This window comes from Nomascus leucogenys, chromosome 5, assembly GCF_006542625.1.
Source record: "Nomascus leucogenys isolate Asia chromosome 5, Asia_NLE_v1, whole genome shotgun sequence".
NCBI classification, from domain to species: domain Eukaryota; kingdom Metazoa; phylum Chordata; class Mammalia; order Primates; family Hylobatidae; genus Nomascus; species Nomascus leucogenys.
In genome coordinates, this window is record NC_044385.1 from 34091133 (window position 1) to 34113342 (window position 22210).

The following is a 22210-nucleotide window of genomic DNA, read 5'->3' on the forward strand; positions in this document are numbered from 1 at the left end:
TCAAACGGTGTTCAAATAAGGCAAATGCTTAGTTGGAACCAATACAGCTGTTTCAGTTTCCTTTTCTGTACATCACTTTCCTTTTTCTGTCCATAAATCTTCCACCATGTGGCTGTGCTGGAGTCTCTCTGGACCTACACTGGCTGAGGAGGCTGACCAATTTGTGAGTCATTCTTTGCTCAATTAAACTCTGTTAAATTTAATTTGGCTAAAAATGTTATTTTAACAATACTAAAAATTAAGCAAAAAAGCAGCTAAAAGTAAGTCCACATGCTAAAGTTCATATATTCACTACATTCTTAAGAAAAAGCATCTAGTTACTCTTACTTAATTAACATAATTCTAACAAGTTTGTTTACATCTCCCCTTCCCAGCAAGCCTACATACAAATTAGAAGCATAAAAAGCAGCTGCACTTGGGCAAAGTGTACAAGGGATCTCTCTACATTATTTCTTACAACTGTATATGAATCTACAATTAGCACAATAAAAAATTTCAATTAAAAAAAAAAGCAGCTATAATGCTCAGACACACCATGTGAGAAGTATGAGAAGTAATCACTGGCTGCCTAATGATGAAGAAAACAAAAGTAATATAAATTATTTACAAACATTCAGGAACAAATAATCCTTCTATCAATACTCCCTAAGCAAAGAGGAAAAGAGCAGATTCTTTCAGACTTCTCTGATGACAAAGGCCAAAAAGTCTAACACCAGGTAAAAAGATTTTTTTCACAAAACTTTTAAAAAGGCTAGGTGTTTACATCATCAAACAGCATCCTAAATTAGGAAAATCTCACATTAGATTACATAATACAGTACCATCCATGTAAGTGTCAAATTAACGGTTTTGAAGCTACAGTGGTGTATTTTGCAAAAATAAACAAAAAGATAAATCAGGCTATTCTGCCTATGGAGTAGCCATTGTTTATTCCCTTACTTAATAAACTTGCTTTCACTTTAAAAAAATTTTTAAAAAAAGATCAAACACACATTAAAATGGTTGCCTATGAGTGTGAGGAAGAAAAGGGTCTTTGATATCCAATGACAATACACCATGAACTAGGGATTATAATCTATTCAGCACCACCCTTAAAGTCCAAAACAAGAACAAAAAATAGAGGATGTAAAGTCAGACAAACCTCGGTTCAAATTACAGTTCCTCCACTTACAGGTTTGATATCATCGATAAAACGGAGATAATACTAACTGCCTGGCCTGGCTGTTGTGAACAACAAATAAGAACATAGCAAGAACTCTATAATTTAAAAGTTTCCTCTGTCCCCTACCAGACAGGTTAACCACTGTAAAAGGTCCCACCTAAGAATTCCAGAGAACAAATATCTTGCACTCTATTCTCCAACTTTCAGAATATATAAACTTGGTGAAATCTTGTAGCAATTTTCATTAATTTATACAACAGTGCTATGCAATAGAACTTTCTGTGATAATAGAAAAAAATGTTCTCTATTTGCAGTGTTCAACACAGCCACAACTAGCCACATGTGTGTGGCTACTGAGCCACTGAAATATGGCTACTTTGAGAAACTACATTAATTTCATTTCATTTAATTCAAAAAAATTTTTGTTTTAAAGAGACAGGGTCTCACTCTGTCACCCAGGCTAGAGTGCCATGGCATGATCACAGCTCACTGCAGCTTCAAACTCCTGGACTCAACTGATCCTCCCACCTCAGCCTCTTGTGTAGCTGGAACTATAGGCACACAACACCACAGTCGGCATACACACACACACACACACACACACACACACACACACTTTTTTTTTTTTTTTGGTAGAGATGGGGGTTTCCCTATGTTGCCCAGGCTGGTCTCAAATTCCTGGGATCAAGCAATCCTCCCACTTCAGCCTCCCACAGTGGTAAGATTACAAGTGTGAGCCACTGCAGGCCTTAATTTAAATTTAAATCAAAATAGCTACATGTGGTTAATGGCTACCAAATCAGACAACACAGATTTAGTATAAGAGACTGTAACAGGTAACTTAACAACTATACATTATTCAAATCTTTGATTTTAGCTATTACTTTCAAATACCAGCCTGTCCCCTCACACACACCTTTCCAAAAGTATAGTATTTCACATAGTATGACTAATTTTGCTTCTTGTGTTTCTTTTCTTTTGAGACAGAGTCTTGCTCTGTCACCCAAGCTGGAGTGCAGTGGCACAATCTCGGCTCACTGCAACCTCCGCCTCCCGTGTTCAAGTGATTCTCCTGCCTCATCCTCCCAAGTACCTGGGACTACAGGCATGTGCCACCACGCCCAGCTAATTTTTGTATTTTTAGTAGAAACAGGGTTTCTCCAAGTTGGCCAGGATGGTCTCAATCTCTTGACCTCGTGATCTGCCTGTCTCAGCCTCCCAAAGTACTGGGATTACAGGCGTGAGCCACTGCACCCTGCCGTTCTTACATTTTTATTAAAAGTATTGAGAAGAAAAGTCATGGATAACCAATCCACTAATAATCCACCCACCAAAAATAGCACACGGTCATTCACAGCAAGGTCTACTCAAATGTACCTTAAATTTCACAATTTATGTTTTTCTCAGTTTAATACATTTCCTGAATTTATAAATATATTAAGGTATCTTAAGCATTTTAAATAATCTTCCTTAATATAAGCAAATTATCTTTTTGAGACAGAAGAACTTATTTCTTAGTTTGGTGTACATATTAGAAGTACCACATTTTGGGTGTTCTTCAGATAAGCCAGTCCTGGAAATCAAATACATGTGTACTGCATAAACAAAACCACATTAGCCATCCCTTAACAATAGCCACAATATTAAAACCATCTTATCAGAAATAACCAATCTGATTATTTCTCAGCTGTCCTCTTAGTGCTTTACATACATCTATGTGCTGTATTACAATGGTGAGCAAGTCCCTTTCTTCCTGGAGCACACAGTGGTGGGGTGGGAGGGGAGTGCAGAGTGGAGGAGGGTGTATTTCCCAAACATATTTCCATACCTCAGATAACAGTAATATGCTAAGCAACAGATTGGGAAATACTTCATCCTAGATCCTTCCCATGACACTGAATCCTCACTGTGCAGAGCAAAGTGGCATCCCAAAAGCAGTCAACCAGTCACGGTTTAGTGATGTAAGACTCTTAATGTCTTCATGATAATAAAAGTGACACTGACCCAATGGTCCTACGGACAGTTTTTTTTTGGATAAACATGGAAACTGACCCTTCTGGTATTAAAGCTTGAAACTTAACATTTGTTTTATCAGAGTTCCTTCTTCAGGAAAGGGCCCTGAGGCCTCTCAAAAAGTATTAATATTGTGAACCCCGAATATCTTAGACAGGTCTTAATTACTTTAGAAAGTTTATTTTGCTAAGGTTGAGGATCCGCGCCCGTAACACAGCCTCAGGAGATCCTGACAACATGTGCCCAAGGTGGTAGGGGCACAGCTTGATTTTATACATTTTAGGGAGACATAAGACATGAATAAATATGTGTAAGATGTACACCGCTTCAGTCCAGAAAGGTGGGAGAACTCGACGTGGGGAGGGGGCTTTCAGGTCACAGGTAGATAAAAGACAAATGGCTGTATCCTTTTGAGTTTCTGATTCGCTTCTCCAAATGAGGCAATCTGGTATGTATTAACAGTCATCTCAGTGAGCCGAGGAGTGACTTTGAAGAGAATGGGAGGCAGGTTGGCCCTAAGCAGTTCCCAACTTGACTTTTACCTTTAGCTTAGTGATCTGGGGGCCCCAAGATTTATTTTCCTTTTACAATATCAAATGAACTGAAATTCACCAGATCACTGCATCCAAACAATGAGATGCCAGACCTCTCATCCGTCACGATTGCTTCCTTAACCCTCTGTAGTTCCTGTTTTCCCATAGATAATCACATTTCCTCCCTGCTATATAAACGCTTAATTTTAGTCAGAGAAATGGATCTGAGACATCTCCTTGGCTGCAGCACCTGATTAAAGCCAGCTTCCTTAGCAATACTCATTGTCTCAGAGATTGCTTTCTGTGTGACAAGCAGCAGGACCTAGACAGAACCCCTGGTGTTTTGGTAACAAAAGTAATTCATCATTATTATGCAATACACAGAAAATCAAAGTTGAAGTACACTTAAACTACCTAAGTGAAGGTCTTTAATTTTAGGCTTACAAAAGGAACTACTCTGTGCCCACCAAATACTTCACAGTGAAGGAGGAAATTTAGACAGGGTTTGGAAAATCAAATCAAAAGCTACTTAGGTATTACCTGACAAGCCTAAAGCTTAGTGAAAACTGTGTCTTAAAAGTACAGGGTTATACTTCCCTGATTCTCTTTCCTCTTTGGTGCTTTTGCTTCTCTTTTGTAGGTTATTCTTCATCCTTCTGCCCCCTAGTATTCTGCGAGCACTCCAAGAATCAGTTTTAAACTCTTGTTTTTTAGCCTCATTTTTATTATTAACAGTCTATATCTGTGCTAATACTGTTCAAGGCACTGTGCTAGGCATAGGGAAAATTTGACTTTGTACATTTACATTTGCAAAGAATTTTATATTAATGAATCACTTCATTTTCTCAACAACCTATGAGTTAGGCAGGAGTAGCTATTAATGACTTCCCCTTTTACAGATAAGAAAACAACGTGGTTCAGAGTCCTGTCTCAAGTCACATGGCTATTCACCTTCAAATTTAGAATGAGATCCTCGACTGTCTGACTCCTGGTCTACTGCTCTTTCCACTCTATTACACTGCCTCCCTCTATTTATCTGTGGTATTTTCAGCAATAATGAAGTTTACTTATTTCCATAAAATTCCATCGCCATTAGGTTTTTGTTTATTGCACCTATTCATTCAACACATATTAGGGCCTACTCTGCTGCCAGGTACTGCAGTACAATGGAGAACATACTAGGTCTGATTCCTATGCAACCGCATTATAAAAATACAATCACTTCCCAAATACATTACCAACTTCAACCACTTGGTACCCCACTATTAGGGATTCAGTATTCCCAAATGTGACATCTCATTTAAATACTTTACAAATGTGTCCCCCAAAACGGAAACCAAAACCACAAAACAGCTAGGATAATGTGAATTGAGTGCAAACATCCATAAGTAACAATTCTTTCTGTGTAATTATCTTCTGTGACTGAAAAGTTAATGAAAAATAAGAATATCAATCAGAAATCTGAGGGAAGAATATAACCATACTGACAATGAATAAAACTGAGCTAGCAACTCAGTAATTTTTCTCTGGATAAATTTCAAGAGAGTTTGTCACAAAGTTCAACCAATAAATTCCACAAAAGTTGGAATCTAAAACAGTGACTCTTTTCATTAAAAGTTCACAAAGGGCTGGGGGCGGTGGCTCACGCCTGTAATCCCAGCACTTTGGGAGACTGAGGAGGGTGGATCACAAGGTCAGGAGTTGGAGACCAGCCTGGCCAACATGGTGAAATCCCATCTCTACTAAAAATACAAAACTTAGCCAGGCATGGTGGCAGGCGTCTGTAATCCCAGCTACTCAGGAGGCTGAGGCAGGAGAATCACTTGAACCCAGGAGGCAGAGGTTGCAGTGAGCCGAGATCGCACCACTGCATTCCAACCTGGGCAACAGGGCGAGACTTTGTCTCAAAAAAAAAACAAAAACAAAAAAGGCCGGGCACGGTGGCTCACGTCTGTAATCCCAGCACTTTGGGAGGCCGAGGCGGGCAAATCACAAGGTCAGGAGATCAAGACCATCCTGGCTAACACGGTGAAATCCTGTCTCTACTAAAAATACAAAAAATTAGCCAGGCGTGGTGGCAGGTGCCTGTAGTCCCAGCTACTCGGGAGGCTGAGGAAGGAGAATGGCATGAACCCAAGAGGCGGAGCTTGCAGTGAGCCGAGATCACGGCACTGCACTCCAGCCTGGGCAATAGAGCAAGACTCCATCTCAAAAAAAAAAAGTTCACAAAGGCCGGGTATGGTGGCTCACGCCTGTAATCTCAGCACTTTGGGAGGCCGAGGCGGGAGGATCACCTGAGGTCAGGAGTTCGAGACCAGCCTGACCAACATGGTTGAAACCCCGTCTCTATTAAAAATACAAAAATTAGCTAAGCGTTGCGGCATCCGCCTATAATCCCAGCTACTACGGAGACTGAGGCAGGAGAATCACTTGAACCCGGGAGGTGGAGGTTGCAGTGAGCTGAGATTGCGCCATTGCACTCCAGCCTGGGCAACAAGAGCAAAACTCCATCTCAAAAAAAAAAAAAAAGTTCACAAATTTGGCCAGGCCTGGTGGCTTATGCCTATAATCCCAATACTTTGGGAGGCCAAGGCAGGTGGATCACCTGAGGTCACAAGTTCAAAACTAGCCTGGCCAACACAGTGAAACCCCACCTCTACCAAAAATACAAAAATGAGCCGGGTGTGGTGGCATGTCCCTGTAGTCCCAACTACTCAGGAGGCTGAGGCACTAGAACAGTTCGAACCAGAGAGGCAGAGGTTGCAGAGAGCCGAGATCACGCCACTGCACTCCAGCCTGGGTGACAGAGTGAAACTCCATCTCAAAAATAAATAAATAAAAATAAAAATAAAGTTCACAAATTTCCACTGCAAGCATTAACTGCCACTGACTCAGTACTATCTATATATCTTGAAAAGCTTCTTGCTTTTTAGAAATTTATCACCAACTCGTCTTAAAAAGTATTACCTTACACTCTACTAAAAATACAAAAAAAAAAAAAAAAAGTATTACCCTACAGCAGTGCTTCACAAACCATGTTACATGGAATACCAGTATTTGTTAAAATCAGTGATCTCACAGGAAGGGCTTAATAATCAATTCAGTTTACCTCTGTTTAAGAAGGGAATGTTGTTTACAGCAGAATTCTTCAAACCCTTTAATACATTACTATGCCTAGTAAATCCCCAAAAGGAAGACACATAGTATTTCCCAAAGACATCTAGCCAGTCAACTTTTTATTTTTATGTTATTTATTATTATTATCATCCTCATTATTTATTTAGTACAACACCTACTAAAATTTGAAGCACTCGAGAAATACTACCACAATTTTTGTAGTCCATCTGCCTCTGTTCATGAACAGCAAATTATGAATTTAGAAAAACAATGTCTCACAGCAAAAGTAACTATCTCTTACTGTGCTAAGAAATTAAATACTCCATTCAATAAACGCAACAACCATGCTTGGTAAGATGAGATAACAAAAGACCTAGAAAATAGACTCAATCAAATAACAGAGGCAGGACCAGATCTCACAACTCCATGACTCCAAAGTGCTCTCTCTAGGCCATGAGTCAATTGGCTCTTTTCAAGATTAAAATTCCAAGTATTCAGGTAATATTCCTGACAAAATATCTCTGACAAAATGCCTATAGGCATTACAGTTAGATAAACCCTTTGTCTTATAAGTCAACTAAAATACAGAAATTGAAGAACCACTTTGGAAAAGCAGAAAAAAATCAAGGGGCTTGGAACTAAAAAGAATGGGGTCTGAATAATGGTGTTGGTACTGCCCATGAACTGCTTTTTCTGCCAGCTCAGTACTAAAACAAAGTAAAAGCAAAGACAAGACCCAGTCAGCACCGTTGCCTATTCTGAAAACAAAGATCAGACTTTGAGGCTTGGCCTAGGTCAGTTCCATAATAATCAACAGGTCACATTGTCACTGGGTCCCTGAAATCCTTTCCAGTATGCTAACTTATTCTATCTACTTCTTAATAAATATTACCACATTTCCTTAAAAGTCAGGTCAAAAGCACTCTCTTGCCCAGATGCGATGGCTCACGCCTGTAATCCCAGCACCTTGGGAGGCTGACGCTGGTGGATCACAAGGTCAAGAGATCGAGACCATCCTGGCCAACATGGTGAAACCCTGTCTCTACTAAAAATACGAAAATTAGCTGGGTGTGGTAAGGTGTGCCTGTAGTCCCAGCTGCTTGGGAGGATGAGGCAGGAGAATCCCTTGAACCCGGGAGGCGGAAGTTGCAGTGAGCCAAGATCGCACCACTGTACTCCAGCCTGGTGACAGAGCGAGACTCCATCCAAAAAAAAAAGATTCAAAAGCACTCTCTTATCTGATTACCACCATAATGATGATTAGAAATCACTCTGTTAGACATATACAAAAAGCTGTATTCTTTGTTAAGATTAACAAAGATTAACAGTCTGGACCCAAGAGGCAACACCTGCACAAACCATAATTAGACATTTTATAATTTTTAGTTCTCTGGAGTGAAAGAACTCCCATATAAGATAGTTAAGTAGCTACAGGTGGAATATCCTTCTTCCAAAATGCAAGAGACAAGAAGTGTTTCAGATTTTGGATTTTTTTTTGGATTTTGGAATATTTGCACATACATGAAATATATTGGGGATATGACCCAAGGCTAAACACAAAACTCCTGTTTCATATATACCTTTATATACATAGCCTGAAAGTAATTTTATACAGTATTTTTAATAATTGTGTGCATGACTGCAACCTATCACATGAGGTCAAGTGTGAAATTTCACACTTGTAGCATCATTTTGACACTCAAAAAGTTTCAGATTTTGGAGCATTTTGGATTTCAAACTTTCAGAATACGGATGCTCAACCTGTACTAGAAAACAAAACTACAAAAATTATTCAAACTTATAATATTTCCTAGGTTAAAAAAAAAAGATAAAATAAGCCCCTTTAGAAACCAATATTGATGAGAAGTTAAATATAAAATTTAAGAAGCTACTTTTATGAGCAAAGTATTGTAATCAAGTCTTCCGAGGGCTAACTTCACTATCACTGTTCAGCTGCTAGTTTAGGGTAGCAGAGCTAAGAAGAAAAAGTGACAAAAGTAATACTTAGTAATTACACTAAGTGTCAAGGTACAAATAATCAGACATGGAAAACATGTCCACTCTTCATTTTTCAAAGATATGACTCTCTGAATGTGGGACAGGAATAATACGATATGCAGAAATAGAAGGCTACACTATTCTGAACATTTCTCCTTGTGGTGATCAGGTATACCAAGTGGCACATTCGTCAATATAATGCATGCAGTCCTGATTTTCAGACATTAACTTTCATAAAATCCATACTTTCATGTAAATATACTGACATATTTACACTGTACATCATATATTTAAAAAAAAAAACACAAGTCTTGCACGAAAAGTAGGTCAAAGCACCCAGCTCACATAGGCAATTGTTCCCTTACCAAACTCAACCTCCCTTTCACGACCACCTGCATCTCAGTTCCTCTCTCCTGCTCGTCCCTGCAGAGCCACAGGTGGCACTGGTTAGCAAGAATATTTGGGCTGGTTATCACCCACCAGCCAGGCAGTCTGGACCCAAGAGGCAACACCTGCACAAACCATAATTAGACATTTTATAATTTTTAGTTCTCTGGAGTGAAAGAACTCCCATATAAGATAGATAAAGTCAGTGGGACAAATTTTAGACATTCAACTTTCTAGCAAGTTTTCACGAAAGCATTATATCAAAAGTACTACAGACTGAATGTTTGTGTTCCCCCTAAAATTCATATTGAATTTCATGTTGAAACTCTAATCCCCAAGGTGATGGATTTGGATGTGAGGCCTTCCAGAGGTAATCAGGTCATGAGGGTGGGAACTTCATGATGGGATTACTGCGCTTACAAGAAAAAGACAATGATCTCTCTCAGCCATGAGACCATACAGCAAGAAGGCAGCTGTATGCAAATCAGGAAGTGGGCCCTCATCAGGTATTAAATCTGCTGGCATCTTGGTCTTGGACTTCCCAGCCTGCAGCCTTCAGAACTGTGGGAAAGAAATGTCTATTGTTGAAGCCATCTAGTCTATAATATCTTGTTATAAAAATCCAAACTGACAAAGACAGTAAGGAGTTATGGCTTTCTATATTATTAAAATCCCCAAATCTCAGGGAGAGTAAAGAAGCTAAAACTGCAAGTTATCTCTAGATACTCAGTAAATGTTTGCTAAAGTTATTTTTCTCACCTCAAATTTTACCAATTATAGCAGTATTCTAAATTATTTTCCAATCAAGGTTCAAGGAAAATCAAAATCCTTAATGTTAAAGAAAGTTAGCAGTTTAACGTAAAATCTTAATATCTGAGATCAAGTTGTCAACAAACAAGATGAAATCAGGAATGGTTTACATTTTTTAAGTTCCATTTACTGGAATTTTTGGTATATTAGATAGTTTTCTACTAAACAATATTACAAGTCAAAAACAAAGGAAGAGTAGAATAAAACTAGACTCCAGAAAACACAAGACACCTTGAGAGCCATTTTTCAAAAATTTTAAGCATAAATATATTTTACAACAAACTAATTGCCCTCCCTATCCCTATGATTATTTTGTTTGTTGAAAATATCTCCAGATTAAGCCAAAACTAAGTATTTATTCAAGAAATCTTCAAGAAGCTACTGATTTTAAACAACTGAAATCTAACAACTCCCACTGCTTTAATATCAGACATTTGTTAATAATCCTAACGGGTTAAGGATTTAAAATTTAGTAGGTTCTTTTTTTTTCCTTTAAAGTGACTCAAATTATTGCTTGAAACGTGTATGACTATATATTACTTTAAAATTTAAAAGCTAACAAAATTAAAAAGTAAAACATGCAGCTGGGCACGGTGGTTCACACCTGTAATCCCAGCACTTTGGGAGGCTGAGGTGGGCGGATCACTTGAGGCCAGGAGTTCGAGACCAGCCTGGCCAACATGGCAAAACCCTGTCTCAACTAAAAATACAAAAAAATTAGCTGGGTGTGGCCGGGCATGGTGGCTCATGCATGTAATCCCAGCACTTTGGGAGGCCAAGGAGGGCAGATCACGAGGTCAAGAGATCGAGACCATCCTGGCCAACATGATGAAACCCCGTCTCTACTAAAAGTATAAAAATTAGCTGGGCATGGTGGTGGGTGCCTGTAGTCCCACCTACTCGGGAGGCTGAGGCAGGAGAATCACTTGAACCCGGGAGGCGGAGGTTGCAGTGAGCCAAGACCACGCCATTGCACTCCAGCCTGGGCAACAGAGCGAGATGCCGTCTCAAAAAAAAAAACAAAAAAATTAGCCGGGTGTGGTAGCACATGCCTATAATCCCAGCTACTCGGGAGGCTGAGGCAGGAGAATCACTTGAACCCAGAAGGTGGAGGCTGCAGTGAGCTGAGATTGTGCCACTGCATTCCAGCCTGGATGACAGGTGAGACTCTGTCTCAAAATATATATATATATATATATATAAATAAATAAAACATGCAGCCTCCCATACACAAAAACTCTACCGTGAAAATTATACTAGAGGATAAAAGACTGAATGCTTTCCTTCTAATATCAGGAACAAGGCAAGGAAGTTTACTCTCACCATTCCTATTCAAGACTGTGGACTACAAGTCATAGCCAGTGTAATAAAGCAAGAAAAAGAAATAAAAGACATAAATTTTGGAAAGAATAAATAAAACTATGCCTTGTGGCAGACAACACAGATCGTCTATGCAGGAAAAAAACAAGAATTCTACTAAAAAGTCTTAGAACTAATAAGTCAGTTTGAAAGGTCATATGATACACCAACATGGCACATGTATACATATGTAACTAACCTGCACGTTGTGCACATGTACCCTAAAACTTAAAGTATAATAAAAAAAAAAGGTCACATGATATAAGGACAACACAAAAATGAACTAAATTTCTATATACTAGCAAAGAAAAGCTGAAAACCAAAATTTTTAAAAACACTATTGACAATAGCTACAAAAATACGAAATAGTGAGGAATAAATCTAACAAAACATACAGAGAAGCAATTTGCTTAAAACCACAAAACACTGATAGAAGAGATCAGAGAACACAAATAAATTGCAAGACATACTGTGTTCATAGATTTGAAGATTCAACATAGAAAAGATGTCCATTTTTCCCTAAAGTGATCTACAGATTTAATGCACTCCTAATCAAATCCCAAAAGGATTTTTTGTAGCTATAGATAAACTGATTCTAAAATATATATGAAAAAGCAAAGGAACTAGGTTAGTCAAAATAATTTTGAAAAAGAATAAAATTGGAGAAACAATATTGCCTAATTTTAAGATTTAGTATAAAGCTATAATAATCAAGATAGTATGGTACGGAACAAAATAAGAGAATCGAGAAACAGCTTTACACATATATAGTCAACTGACTTTTGGCAAAGGAGTAAAGGCAATTCAATGAAGAAAGGTTAGCCTCTTGAACAAATGGTGTTTTGTTGCAATGGGACAACCAGAGGCAAAAACAGAACCTTAACCCAAACCTTACACCTTATAAAAACAAACAAACAAACAAACAAAAACCTCAAAATGGATCATAGAGCAAAATATAAAATGCGAAGAAATAAGTTACCTAAAAGAAAACATTGGGAAAAATATTTGTAACCTGAGGTTAGGCAGAGATTTTAGGTATGACACTAAAAGCATGGTTCATAAAATAAAGAACTGATAACTGGACTTCACCAAAATTACAAATTGTGCTTTGCAAAAGACACTGTCTGGGTGCAGTGGCATACCTGTAGTCCTAGCTACTTGGAAGGCTGAGGTGGGTATCGCTTGAGCCTAGGAGGTCGAGGCTGTAGCACACTATGATCACACCTGCGAATAAGCACTGCATTCCAGCCCTGGCAACACAGCAAGACCCCATCTCTAAAAAAACAAAACAAAACAAAAAGGCCAGGCGCACGTCTGTAATCCCAGCACTTTGGAAGGCCAAGGCAGGCAGATTGCTTGAGACCAGGAGTTTGAGACCAGCCTGGGCAACATGGTGAAACTGGGTCTCTATTTAAAAAATACAAAAATTAGCTGGGCACAGTGGCACATTCCTGTAGTCCCAGCCACTCAGGAGGCTGAGAGGTGGGAGAATTGCTTGAGCTCAGGAGGTCAAGGCTACAGTGAGCCATGATCGTGCCGCTGCACTCCAGCCTGGACAACAGAGGGAGACTGTCTTAAAGGGAAAAAAAAAAAAAAGATACTTAACAGAATTAAAAGATATGCTCTAGATCAGGAGAAAATATTTACAAATGTCATATCTGACCCAAAAAAAAGATACCCAGAACATAAAGAACTCTCAAAACTCAAGAGTATGAAAACAACCCAAAGAAAAAAATAGGCAGGTTATCAGTCTAAAAGGCTAAATACTGTATGATTCTATTTATATGACATTCTCAAAAGACAAAAGTATAGTTGTAGAGATAGATCACTGCTTGCCAGGGTATAAGGAGTAGGGGGAAGGGTGGGAAAAAGAGATAGCATGAAGGAGTTTTTTGGGATGATGAAACTTCTGTTTCTTGATTATGGTGGTAAATGAATTTATACTCATGTTAAGATTCAAAGAATTATATAAAAGAATAAGTCAATTTCATTGTATGTTAATTTAAAAATCAACACTTGAAAAGCAAAGCGCTGCCTCCTTCCAGCCTACCTGAAATACCTACTACGGTCCAAGCTCTGTGCTAGGCACCAAGAACATACAGTTAAAAAACAGAGTTGGCCAGGCATGGTGGCTCACGCCTGTAATCCCAGCACTTCGGGAGGCCGAGGTGGGTGGATCGCTTGAGCTCAGGAGTTCAAGATCAGCCTGGGCAGCATGGTGAAACCCTGCCTCTTAAAAAAAATACAAAAATTAGTCAAGCAGGGTGGCACGTTCCTGTAGTTCCAGCTACTAGGGAGGCTGAGGTGGGAGGATTGCTTGAGCCTGCGAAGTCAAGGCTAGAGTGAGCCGTGATCGTTCCACTACATTCCAGCCTAGGTGACAGAGTGAGACTCTCAAAAAAGAATAGAATCTGCCATCAGAAGAGGTGTCAAGTACATTATGATAATGGAGGAGATACAAGACATATAGACAGCAACGCCTAAAAAATAAAAAGCTTCCCGGAACACAGGGTATAGCTGACACCTGAGATGAGCAGAGATTGCCAAGACAAAAGGAAAGAGTATTTCAGACAGAGAAAATAGCATCTAACAGAGAGATATGGAAGAATGTAGTGTTCTAACCTAATTTGGAAACCACAAATAATTCCGTTCTCAGGCACAAGCAGGCTGCTCAAGAATATGGTCAGGAATTGAAGACAGGTTCCCTCCAAGCAATATAAATAGTGCTTCGATTTGAAGCTTTGGAAATGGTAATTTTTCAGACTTAAGTGAAGCTCAGTACTTCCCATTAATTCCCTTACTCCCCTTTGTTCACATCATCACAGTTACTTATTATTCATGTATCCATCACTTTTGCCAAACTATAGTAATGCCCTTGTGAGGACACATAGGTGTCCCCATATGCACACTCACACAGCACCTAATGAAAAATGTTTTATAATACAGGTATTCAGCAGCATAGCATTGGGATTAAAAGCACTGTGATTGGGACCAGTCTACCTGGGTTCAAATGTAGACTCTACCACTTGCTGGCTATACAACCCTGGACAAGTTACTAAACGTCTCTGTGCCTCAATGTCCTCATCGAAAATGTGGAAATGATAATGGTACCTACTCACTCGGCCCCTGTGACAAATGTGTTAATTTAATATAAACTGCTTGACTCAGTAAGCGCCATGTGTTTGCTGTTATTACTCAACAAACACTAGCTATGTATAGTAAAACTAGGATTTATACATTCTCCTGGTTTCAAAATAAACCCAAACTACTTTAAATATGTGCAAAGCCAATGAGGTAGCTTGTGCCCACAATCCCAGGCGATAGGCTGAGGAGGGAGTAACATTTGAGCCCAAGAGCTCAACCTGCAGTAAGCTATGATTGCATCACTGCACTCGAGCCTGGGAAATACAGTGAAACCCCCATCTCTGAAAAAGATCAATAAATAAAAATAAACAGTGCAAGACTGTATCCTGAGAATTACAAAGTACTGCTCATACTGAAGAGCTAAATAAATGGTGAGATATATATGTTCATGGATCAGAGACAATATTGTTAAGATACCAATTCTTCTGAAATTCATCTTCATTCTCAATATAATCCCAATCAAAATCTGGACAGGCATTTTTGTAGAAACCAGACAAGCTGATTCTAAATTTTATACACAAATGCAAACAATCTAGAATAGCCAAAACAGTTTTGAGAAAGAAAGTTAGACTACTTAGACTACCTGATTTCAAAACTTAGTATAAAGCTACATAAACAAAGTCATGTGGTATCATGAGAAATAAAACCGTATGTCCATACAAAGACTTGTATATGAATGTTCTTAATAGCTGTATTCATAATATCCAAAAACTGGAAACAACACAAATATCCATCAACAGGTGAACAGATAAAATGCAGTATAACCATACAATGGAATATGAGTCAGCAAGAAAAGGGAATGAAACACATGACAACATGGATAAATCTCAAATAATCATACTGAGTGGAAGAAGCCAGATCAAAAAAAAAAGTGCATACTGTATGATTCCTTGTATACAAAATTCTAGAAAATGCAACCCAATCTATAATGACAGGAAGCAAACCAGTGGTTGCCTAGAGATAGGGGATGAGGGGGAGTGACTGACTGTAAAGGAACATGAGGGAACTTGTGCAGTGATGAACATGGTGTAGTTACACAACTGTATACATTTGTCAAAACTCATCAAATTGGACACTTACAATGGGTGAATTTTACTGTATGTAAATTATGACTCAATGCAAACTAAATAAGTTATAATGCAGCACTGTCTTTTGAGAATAAAAACATACCTTTTATACTCATGGAAATACAGGCAAGAACTGCCATTCACCTACTGCTGCTGAGAAATCTATATTACAATATGAGAATTTTGTAAACTTAGCATGATGAAATAACTGAAAAACACTGCTGATGGTTCTCTTATACTTGTGTCTCCTTCAACTAAAGAATCAAAGGGAACTTATGAAAGAATTTTCCAATTCTGAATAGAGGTACTTATTCTAGATAAAAATTAAGAAATAACACAGAGTTTAACTGCAGAATCTGTTAGTATGCTTGCAACTGGCCTCAAAATCATCTAAGCTTGCCAGATTTCAGAGAACTGCAGAAAAGCACAAAGGAGATTTAAGAAGATGAAAAAGCTCTTTTGCTATCCAAAATTTAACATTGGTACTTCCAATGATTAAAACTCTACTCCTACAGAAATAACCCTGCAAGGATCAAAAATATAGAAAATTGTTCCTTGAAGCTAGAAGTAAATCAGTAGTAGAAAATATACAGAAGACATTCTTAATTTTTATCTCATGAAGTTCTCTCAGGAGAGCACTATTTACCTGGTTAATTATCCTGAAAAAAGGCGTTTTTCTCCCTAACGCTCAAGAAATATTTTATAATACTAAGCACAGTTACTTTAAAAGTATGTCTCCATGTTGACTCTCAGACCTTACATTTTAAAAACAACATCTGTAACATAAGCAATAAATGAAGACATAAACATTTACGGGAAGAAAAAAGGCAGCGTGCGCAATTTTCAAGTTCAAATAACCAGAGCAATATGTAACATGCATATATATAAATTTGGTTAGTTCTAAGGCAATGTGCTACTTTATCTAGTTTATATTGTCAAAACTTAGCTCAGTAAATAGGTCACAGCTTCAGATATTTAAGATCTGAATTTGGCCAGCGCAGTGGCTCATGCCTGTAATCCTAGCACTTTGGGAGGCTGAGGCGGGTGGATCACCTGAGGTCAGGAGTTCGAGACCAGACTGGCCAACGTGGTGAAACCTCGTCTCTACAAAAAACAGAAAAATTAGCCAGGTATGGTGGCGGGCGCCTGTAATCCCAGCTACTTGAGTGGCTGAGACAGGAGAATCGCTTGAACCTAGGAGGCGAGGTTACTGTAAGCCAAGATCGCGCCACTGCACTCCAGCCTGGGCAAGAGAGCGAGACTACGCCCTGGAAAAAAAAAATTCTGAATTTGGTTAACCTTTCCTTTTGTAAAGTAACAATACAAATAATTATACTCAGTGCTTCCAATTCCAGTTCCACACATATTCATACCTCCAGGTCTTTATGGACTCTACCCCTTCAACTGTCTACCTTTTCATATCCTCTCCTTTTCTGGATTCTTCCCCTTTTAACTATCTTGATTGGTACATGTTCCCCAATCTCTTGATCCAGAAGCAATCTGTCTTCCCACAGCCCTTTTCTGTAGTGTCTGCTGGAACTTCCTGTGTTATATCACACTTCTTTTAAGTATACTAAACTCTCTTCTACTATGAGTATCCTTGAAAGGAATAAAGATCCCTGCTTTATTCAGCCTTACGTCCCTCACAGTATTTAGTGCCTGGATCTAAACATTTATTGGGTGTGCTGCGTACAATGAAGAGGAAAACATTCAACAATGTTTTTCAGGCACTGTGTGCCATGCACATGCATGTTCTTTTATCTATTATTTGATATAAGCAGAAACAAATGCCAGTGACAGAGAACTGCTCTAAATCCACTAAGAGACACAGACATGCAACTAAATTAATACAATATAACTTTCTTGTTAAATTAAAGGGTAAGTAGGATTCTGTGAGAGAAACATTATGTATGTTGAAAACTGTTCTGATTCCACACACTATGTGTTAGGAAACAAAGTCTAGATTTTCAAAGGGCCCAATGACTAGAAAGGTTTCAAGAGTGGTATAACAAGGGCCCCTCAATCTCACAAAATTTCTTTACACAACCTGAAACTAACATTCCACCCATATAACAACCTTACGTGCAAACAGGGAGCAACAAACTGCCCTCTATTCTCCGAACAGCAATCGGCAACAGCAGGTCAGGTTTTCTCACTATCTTTATACAGACATGTTCATCTATCCCTCCTTCTCACATTTATCTGAATTGTGCACCATTTCCATACACCACGTGCCACTCCCATGCCCCAAACTGATCTATTTAACCTTTCAGATTCTTCTCAGGCTGGGTGCGGTGGCTCACGCCTGTAATCCCAGCACTTTGGGAGGCCGAGGCAGGCGGATCACCTGAGGTCAGGACTTCGAGATGAGCCTGAGCAACATGCAGAAACCCCATCTCTACTAAAAATACAAAAAATTAGCAGGGCATGGTGGCACCTGCCTGTAATCCCAGCTACTCGGGAGGCTGAGGCAGGAGAATCGCTTGAACTCAGGAGGCAGAGGTTGCGGCGAGCAGAGATCATGCCATTGCACTCCAGCCTGGGCAACAACAGCGAAACTCCGTCTCAAAAAAAAAAAAAAAAAAGATTCTTCTGAAGGCCTGCTTTACATCCTCCAAATGTATATCGAACTATAGTTACTTAATCTGTACCTCTCTTCTTTAAAAATTGATAAAGTTAATTCTTAATATTTTATATAACTTGGAGTTAGGCAAAACTGGTTTCAGATCCCAGACAGATCTGCTACTGCCTTGCAATGTAAAGTTGGGCAAGTTACTAAACTTGCTTTAATCTGCTTCTTCCTCACTAAAATGAGAACTAAATTGGGTGATGTGTACAAAATGCCTACTATACACATATATTCATGCACACATACGTCACATACATATATACTTATTTAATTTTAATTTATTCTTACTTTCCTATAAGAAGATGCAGACTCTCTTTAAAACTCAAGGCAAAAGCAATGAAACATAAAGTGGGTACTAAAAATTGGACCAGTTAGTTGATGTAAAGGAGCCTCCCAACTTTAAAATGTGCCCTCATGGTAGCTCACACAAGCCACCCTCAGCAGATTTTTTTCACGTCTCCTACTGAAAAACATGAAAAACTCAAGGGTTTGACAAAGCCCGGATCCACAGTTCCTAGGTTGGTGGCCTAACACTGACATCTGTCCCAAGAGTCTGTCTTCCTCACAGCAAACCTGATAAAGGTCAAGAGAAAAAATAACTTATATTACATAAACCAAACAATACATAAATTAACACTTTTAAATCTGCATTATCTTCCTGGAGCAAGCAAAACCACTTCTGCAAATTGCGAACTCAGAAGAGAAAGTCCAAACGGGATGAGAACTGAGTCATCAATTTAAAACCATCAACCACTGACTGCCCCACCCCCAGAAAAAGGACTCTACCACGACCTACTACAGTGAAGCCCTGGGCACACCACACTCAGCCACTACTCTAAAAATCCCAACCTCCGACACCCAAGTCCCGCCAGTAGGAGCAGCACTCAGTCCCACCCTCGGCTCTGAGCCAGAGTCAGGTACCCTCACACCACGGTCCCCACCCCAGATCCTCAGGTCCCAATCCAAGCTCCCATCCCAGCCCGACACCGGCACTCACCCGGGCGGTGACCTTATATACTGTGTAGCCCCTTGGGTGTCGCTGGGGCTCGGTGACAGTGTAGAAACGGGCCAGGTCGGCACTCCGCTCCCGGTAAGAGGTCATCCTCCCGCCGCCTCTGCCGCCGCCGCCGCCCGCCCGGGATCATGAGGGCAACCCGGCGCCGCCGCGGTCCAGGTTCCCCAACGCAGCGGCGAAGCGGCGAGGGGGCGGTGGCTCCAAGGCGGCTCCACGGCAGCGCCTCCGCTGCACAGCTCTGCTTCCGGGTCAGCAAAGAAGCTTCCGGGCCTGGCTGTCTCCCGCTTCTAGGGGGAGGGGAGACTCTCCCTTAGATTCTAGCCCTTTTGGGGCACCTGGGACTGGCCTGTAGTTGAAGATTAAGGGGTCGCGTTGCCACCCCCGTCACTGCGGAGACCTCGGGCCTCTCCACTAAAGACTCCTTGTACGCTAGCTCCGTCACCTTCTAGATTTTGTGAGAGTTGGTATAGCCACGCCACACCCGGAGAGCGTGGTCCTCCCTGCCTCCGCCCCGCCGTAGTACAAACTTACGTGGAGTGTTGAAGGGATGGAGAGATACCATAGCCTAGCACCTTCTTTCCTTACCTATTCACGGTCTATCATTTTAAATACCCACAGCAACATCTCGTTCTCTGAGACATATCCCTTCTTTCTAAGACGAATTTCCTTCCATTGAGCGCCTTTGTGTAACACATCTGCACAGCAAGCCCCCAACCCAAAAAAGCTCCCAAGCCAATATCAATCTTTTAAAAATCCCCTTAGGTTCGAAAATCTGGAGTCCGCCTCTGGCTAGAAGAAAGAAATATGTCACTCGCCCCTCCAAGCCACTCACTACAGTTTCCAATTTCAGCTGAGGTTGTTATCAATGCTTGGCAGTTCCTTTATCTTTTTGTGATCAGGGTTCTTTTTCATTCCACAAAATATTCATTCCTAGTTTTTGCCATTATCCTAAAGACTCTGTTCCTCTTCCTTTTGCCTCCCTACTCTCTGCACCACCACTCTTCTTCACAGGGAAAAAAGAAGAGAAAGAAGCAGCTATGGCCCTTAGTACCAATTCCTTCATCTTCTCACATTTCCATGCCAGTCTGAGACGTGCACATATCACTTGCTCATTTTTACAACTAATGACTCCACATGTGATCTGAATCCCATCCTCTTTGGCAGACCTTAAGACACTGTTTCAATGACATTCCAAATCTTTCTATGTGTTTAATCTCTTTCTCACCACTGGCTCCTTCTTTTCAACCTACATATATCTAAGTCTACTAGTCATTCATTAAACCTGAATTCACCACCTACTACGTGCCAGACATGATGCCAATTTGGCATTGGAGTTACAAAGATAGTCCCTGTTCTCCCACGGGGTGCGGTGGCTCACGCCTGTAATCCCAACACTTTGGGAGGCCGAGGCGGGCAGATCACCTGAGGTCAGGAGTTCGAGACCAGCCTGACCAACATGGTAAAACCCCGTCTCTACTAAAAATACAAAAAATTAGCCGGGCGTGGTGGCAGGCGCCTGTAATCCCAGCTACTTGGGAGGCTGAGGCAAAAGAATCGTTTGAACCTGGGAGGTGGAGGCTGCGGTGAGCTGAGATCGCGCCATTGCACTTCAGCCTGGGGGACAAGAACAAGACTTCTCTCAAAAAAAAAAAAAAAAAGTAGATAGTCCCTGTTCTCATGTACCATCTAGTGGGAAAAATAAAATCACAAAATATATTGTGATAAGTACCATGGTGAATGTATATATGGAGTGCTAAAGAGCGCATCAATTCAGAATGGAAGATCGCCTAAGGCTTTCTGATAGAAGACTGAATTTTGGAAGAGAGATGGGAGTTAGCCAGGAAAGAAGGGAGTAAAGGGCATTATTCATTTTGCCTTCTTTTCTTCCTTTCTTTCTCCTTCTACTCACTGTCAAAGTTGTTTAAGTTGATTTTAAAGTAATCTACGTCAGTATTGCATCATCAACCATTTATTACCATGTCCAATTCAATCTGGTTTCACCTCTATATTGCTACTCTGAAACTGCTCTGAAAACAGTTTCCAATGACCTCAATTTGCCCAATATTTCTGGATTTTGAAAGTCTCTGACCATTTCTACCTTTTTAAAACTTTTCTATGTTCTTAGCATATGAGTCAGCACTATTTCTCTTTTCTCTTTTATACTCAGATGACTCGCTCTTTTTTCAGTCTCCTTTGCTGGTTTCTCTTCCTTCCAAGAACTTTTAGTATTCTTGTTTGTCAAGATTTTGCCTTTGATGCTTTGTTCTTTATTCCCATTGACTTGCAAATGTCTATCTCCCAGCATATCTCTCTTCCAGGACTTGACTCACTTTACCTACATCTTTATTATATATCTAACACTGGAAACAGAACAAATCAAAATCTCAACATTTTTTCCCCTCATACGCCTATTTCTATCTCCATCACTGGTTTTACTCTCCATTTAATTACATTAGTTAGGTATTTGAGATCATCCTTAGCAACTTCCTCTCCATGTTCTCTGAGTTTCTTTGATTTACCAGATACTATTGATTAAAAATTTTAAAAGTGAAAAAACATGTGCCACGGAAACACTGCTAGAAATACTTAAGACAAAGAAATATGATCAGGAATAAAGAAGGACAAAACTTAAATAATTCAATTCATAAAGAAGACAGAGCAATTCTAAATGTGTATATACCTAATAACAAAACTAAAAATGTAAAAGGAAAAACCATTAGAACTAAAAGAAGAAATAGACAAATCCACAATTATAGTTAAAATTTCAACACTCAGGCCGGGCATGGTGGCACATGCCTGTAATCCTAGCACTTTAGAAGGATGAAGTGGGTAGGTCACTTGAGGCCAGGAGTTCAAGACCAGCCTGGCCAACATGGCGAAACCTCATCTCTACTAAAAATACAAAAATTAGCCCAGTGTGGTGACACATTCCTGTAATCCCAGTCACTTGGGAGGCTGAAGCACAAAAATTACTTG

At 39.8% G+C, this 22210-nt stretch overlaps 1 protein-coding gene across 7 annotated transcripts in view; it reads right to left on the bottom strand.

Annotated features, from left to right (window-relative positions):
* RPS6KC1 (ribosomal protein S6 kinase C1) overlaps positions 1-19493 on the bottom strand; it is a 242999-nt gene extending 223506 nt beyond the window's left edge. For 4 of the 7 annotated variants that reach the window (XM_030812886.1, XM_030812883.1, XM_030812887.1 and 1 more), the window contains exon 1: positions 19217-19493. Coding sequence is in view for 3 of the 7 variants with exons in the window: in XM_030812883.1 (XP_030668743.1) it covers positions 19217-19321 (105 nt within the window). In the remaining 4 variants the exon portion in view is untranslated. The remainder of the gene's footprint in view (positions 1-19216) is intronic. The other 3 variants (XR_004030093.1, XM_003265117.4, XM_030812882.1) reach the window with 3 other exon arrangements.
* Between the last annotated feature and the right edge of the window lie 2717 nt (positions 19494-22210).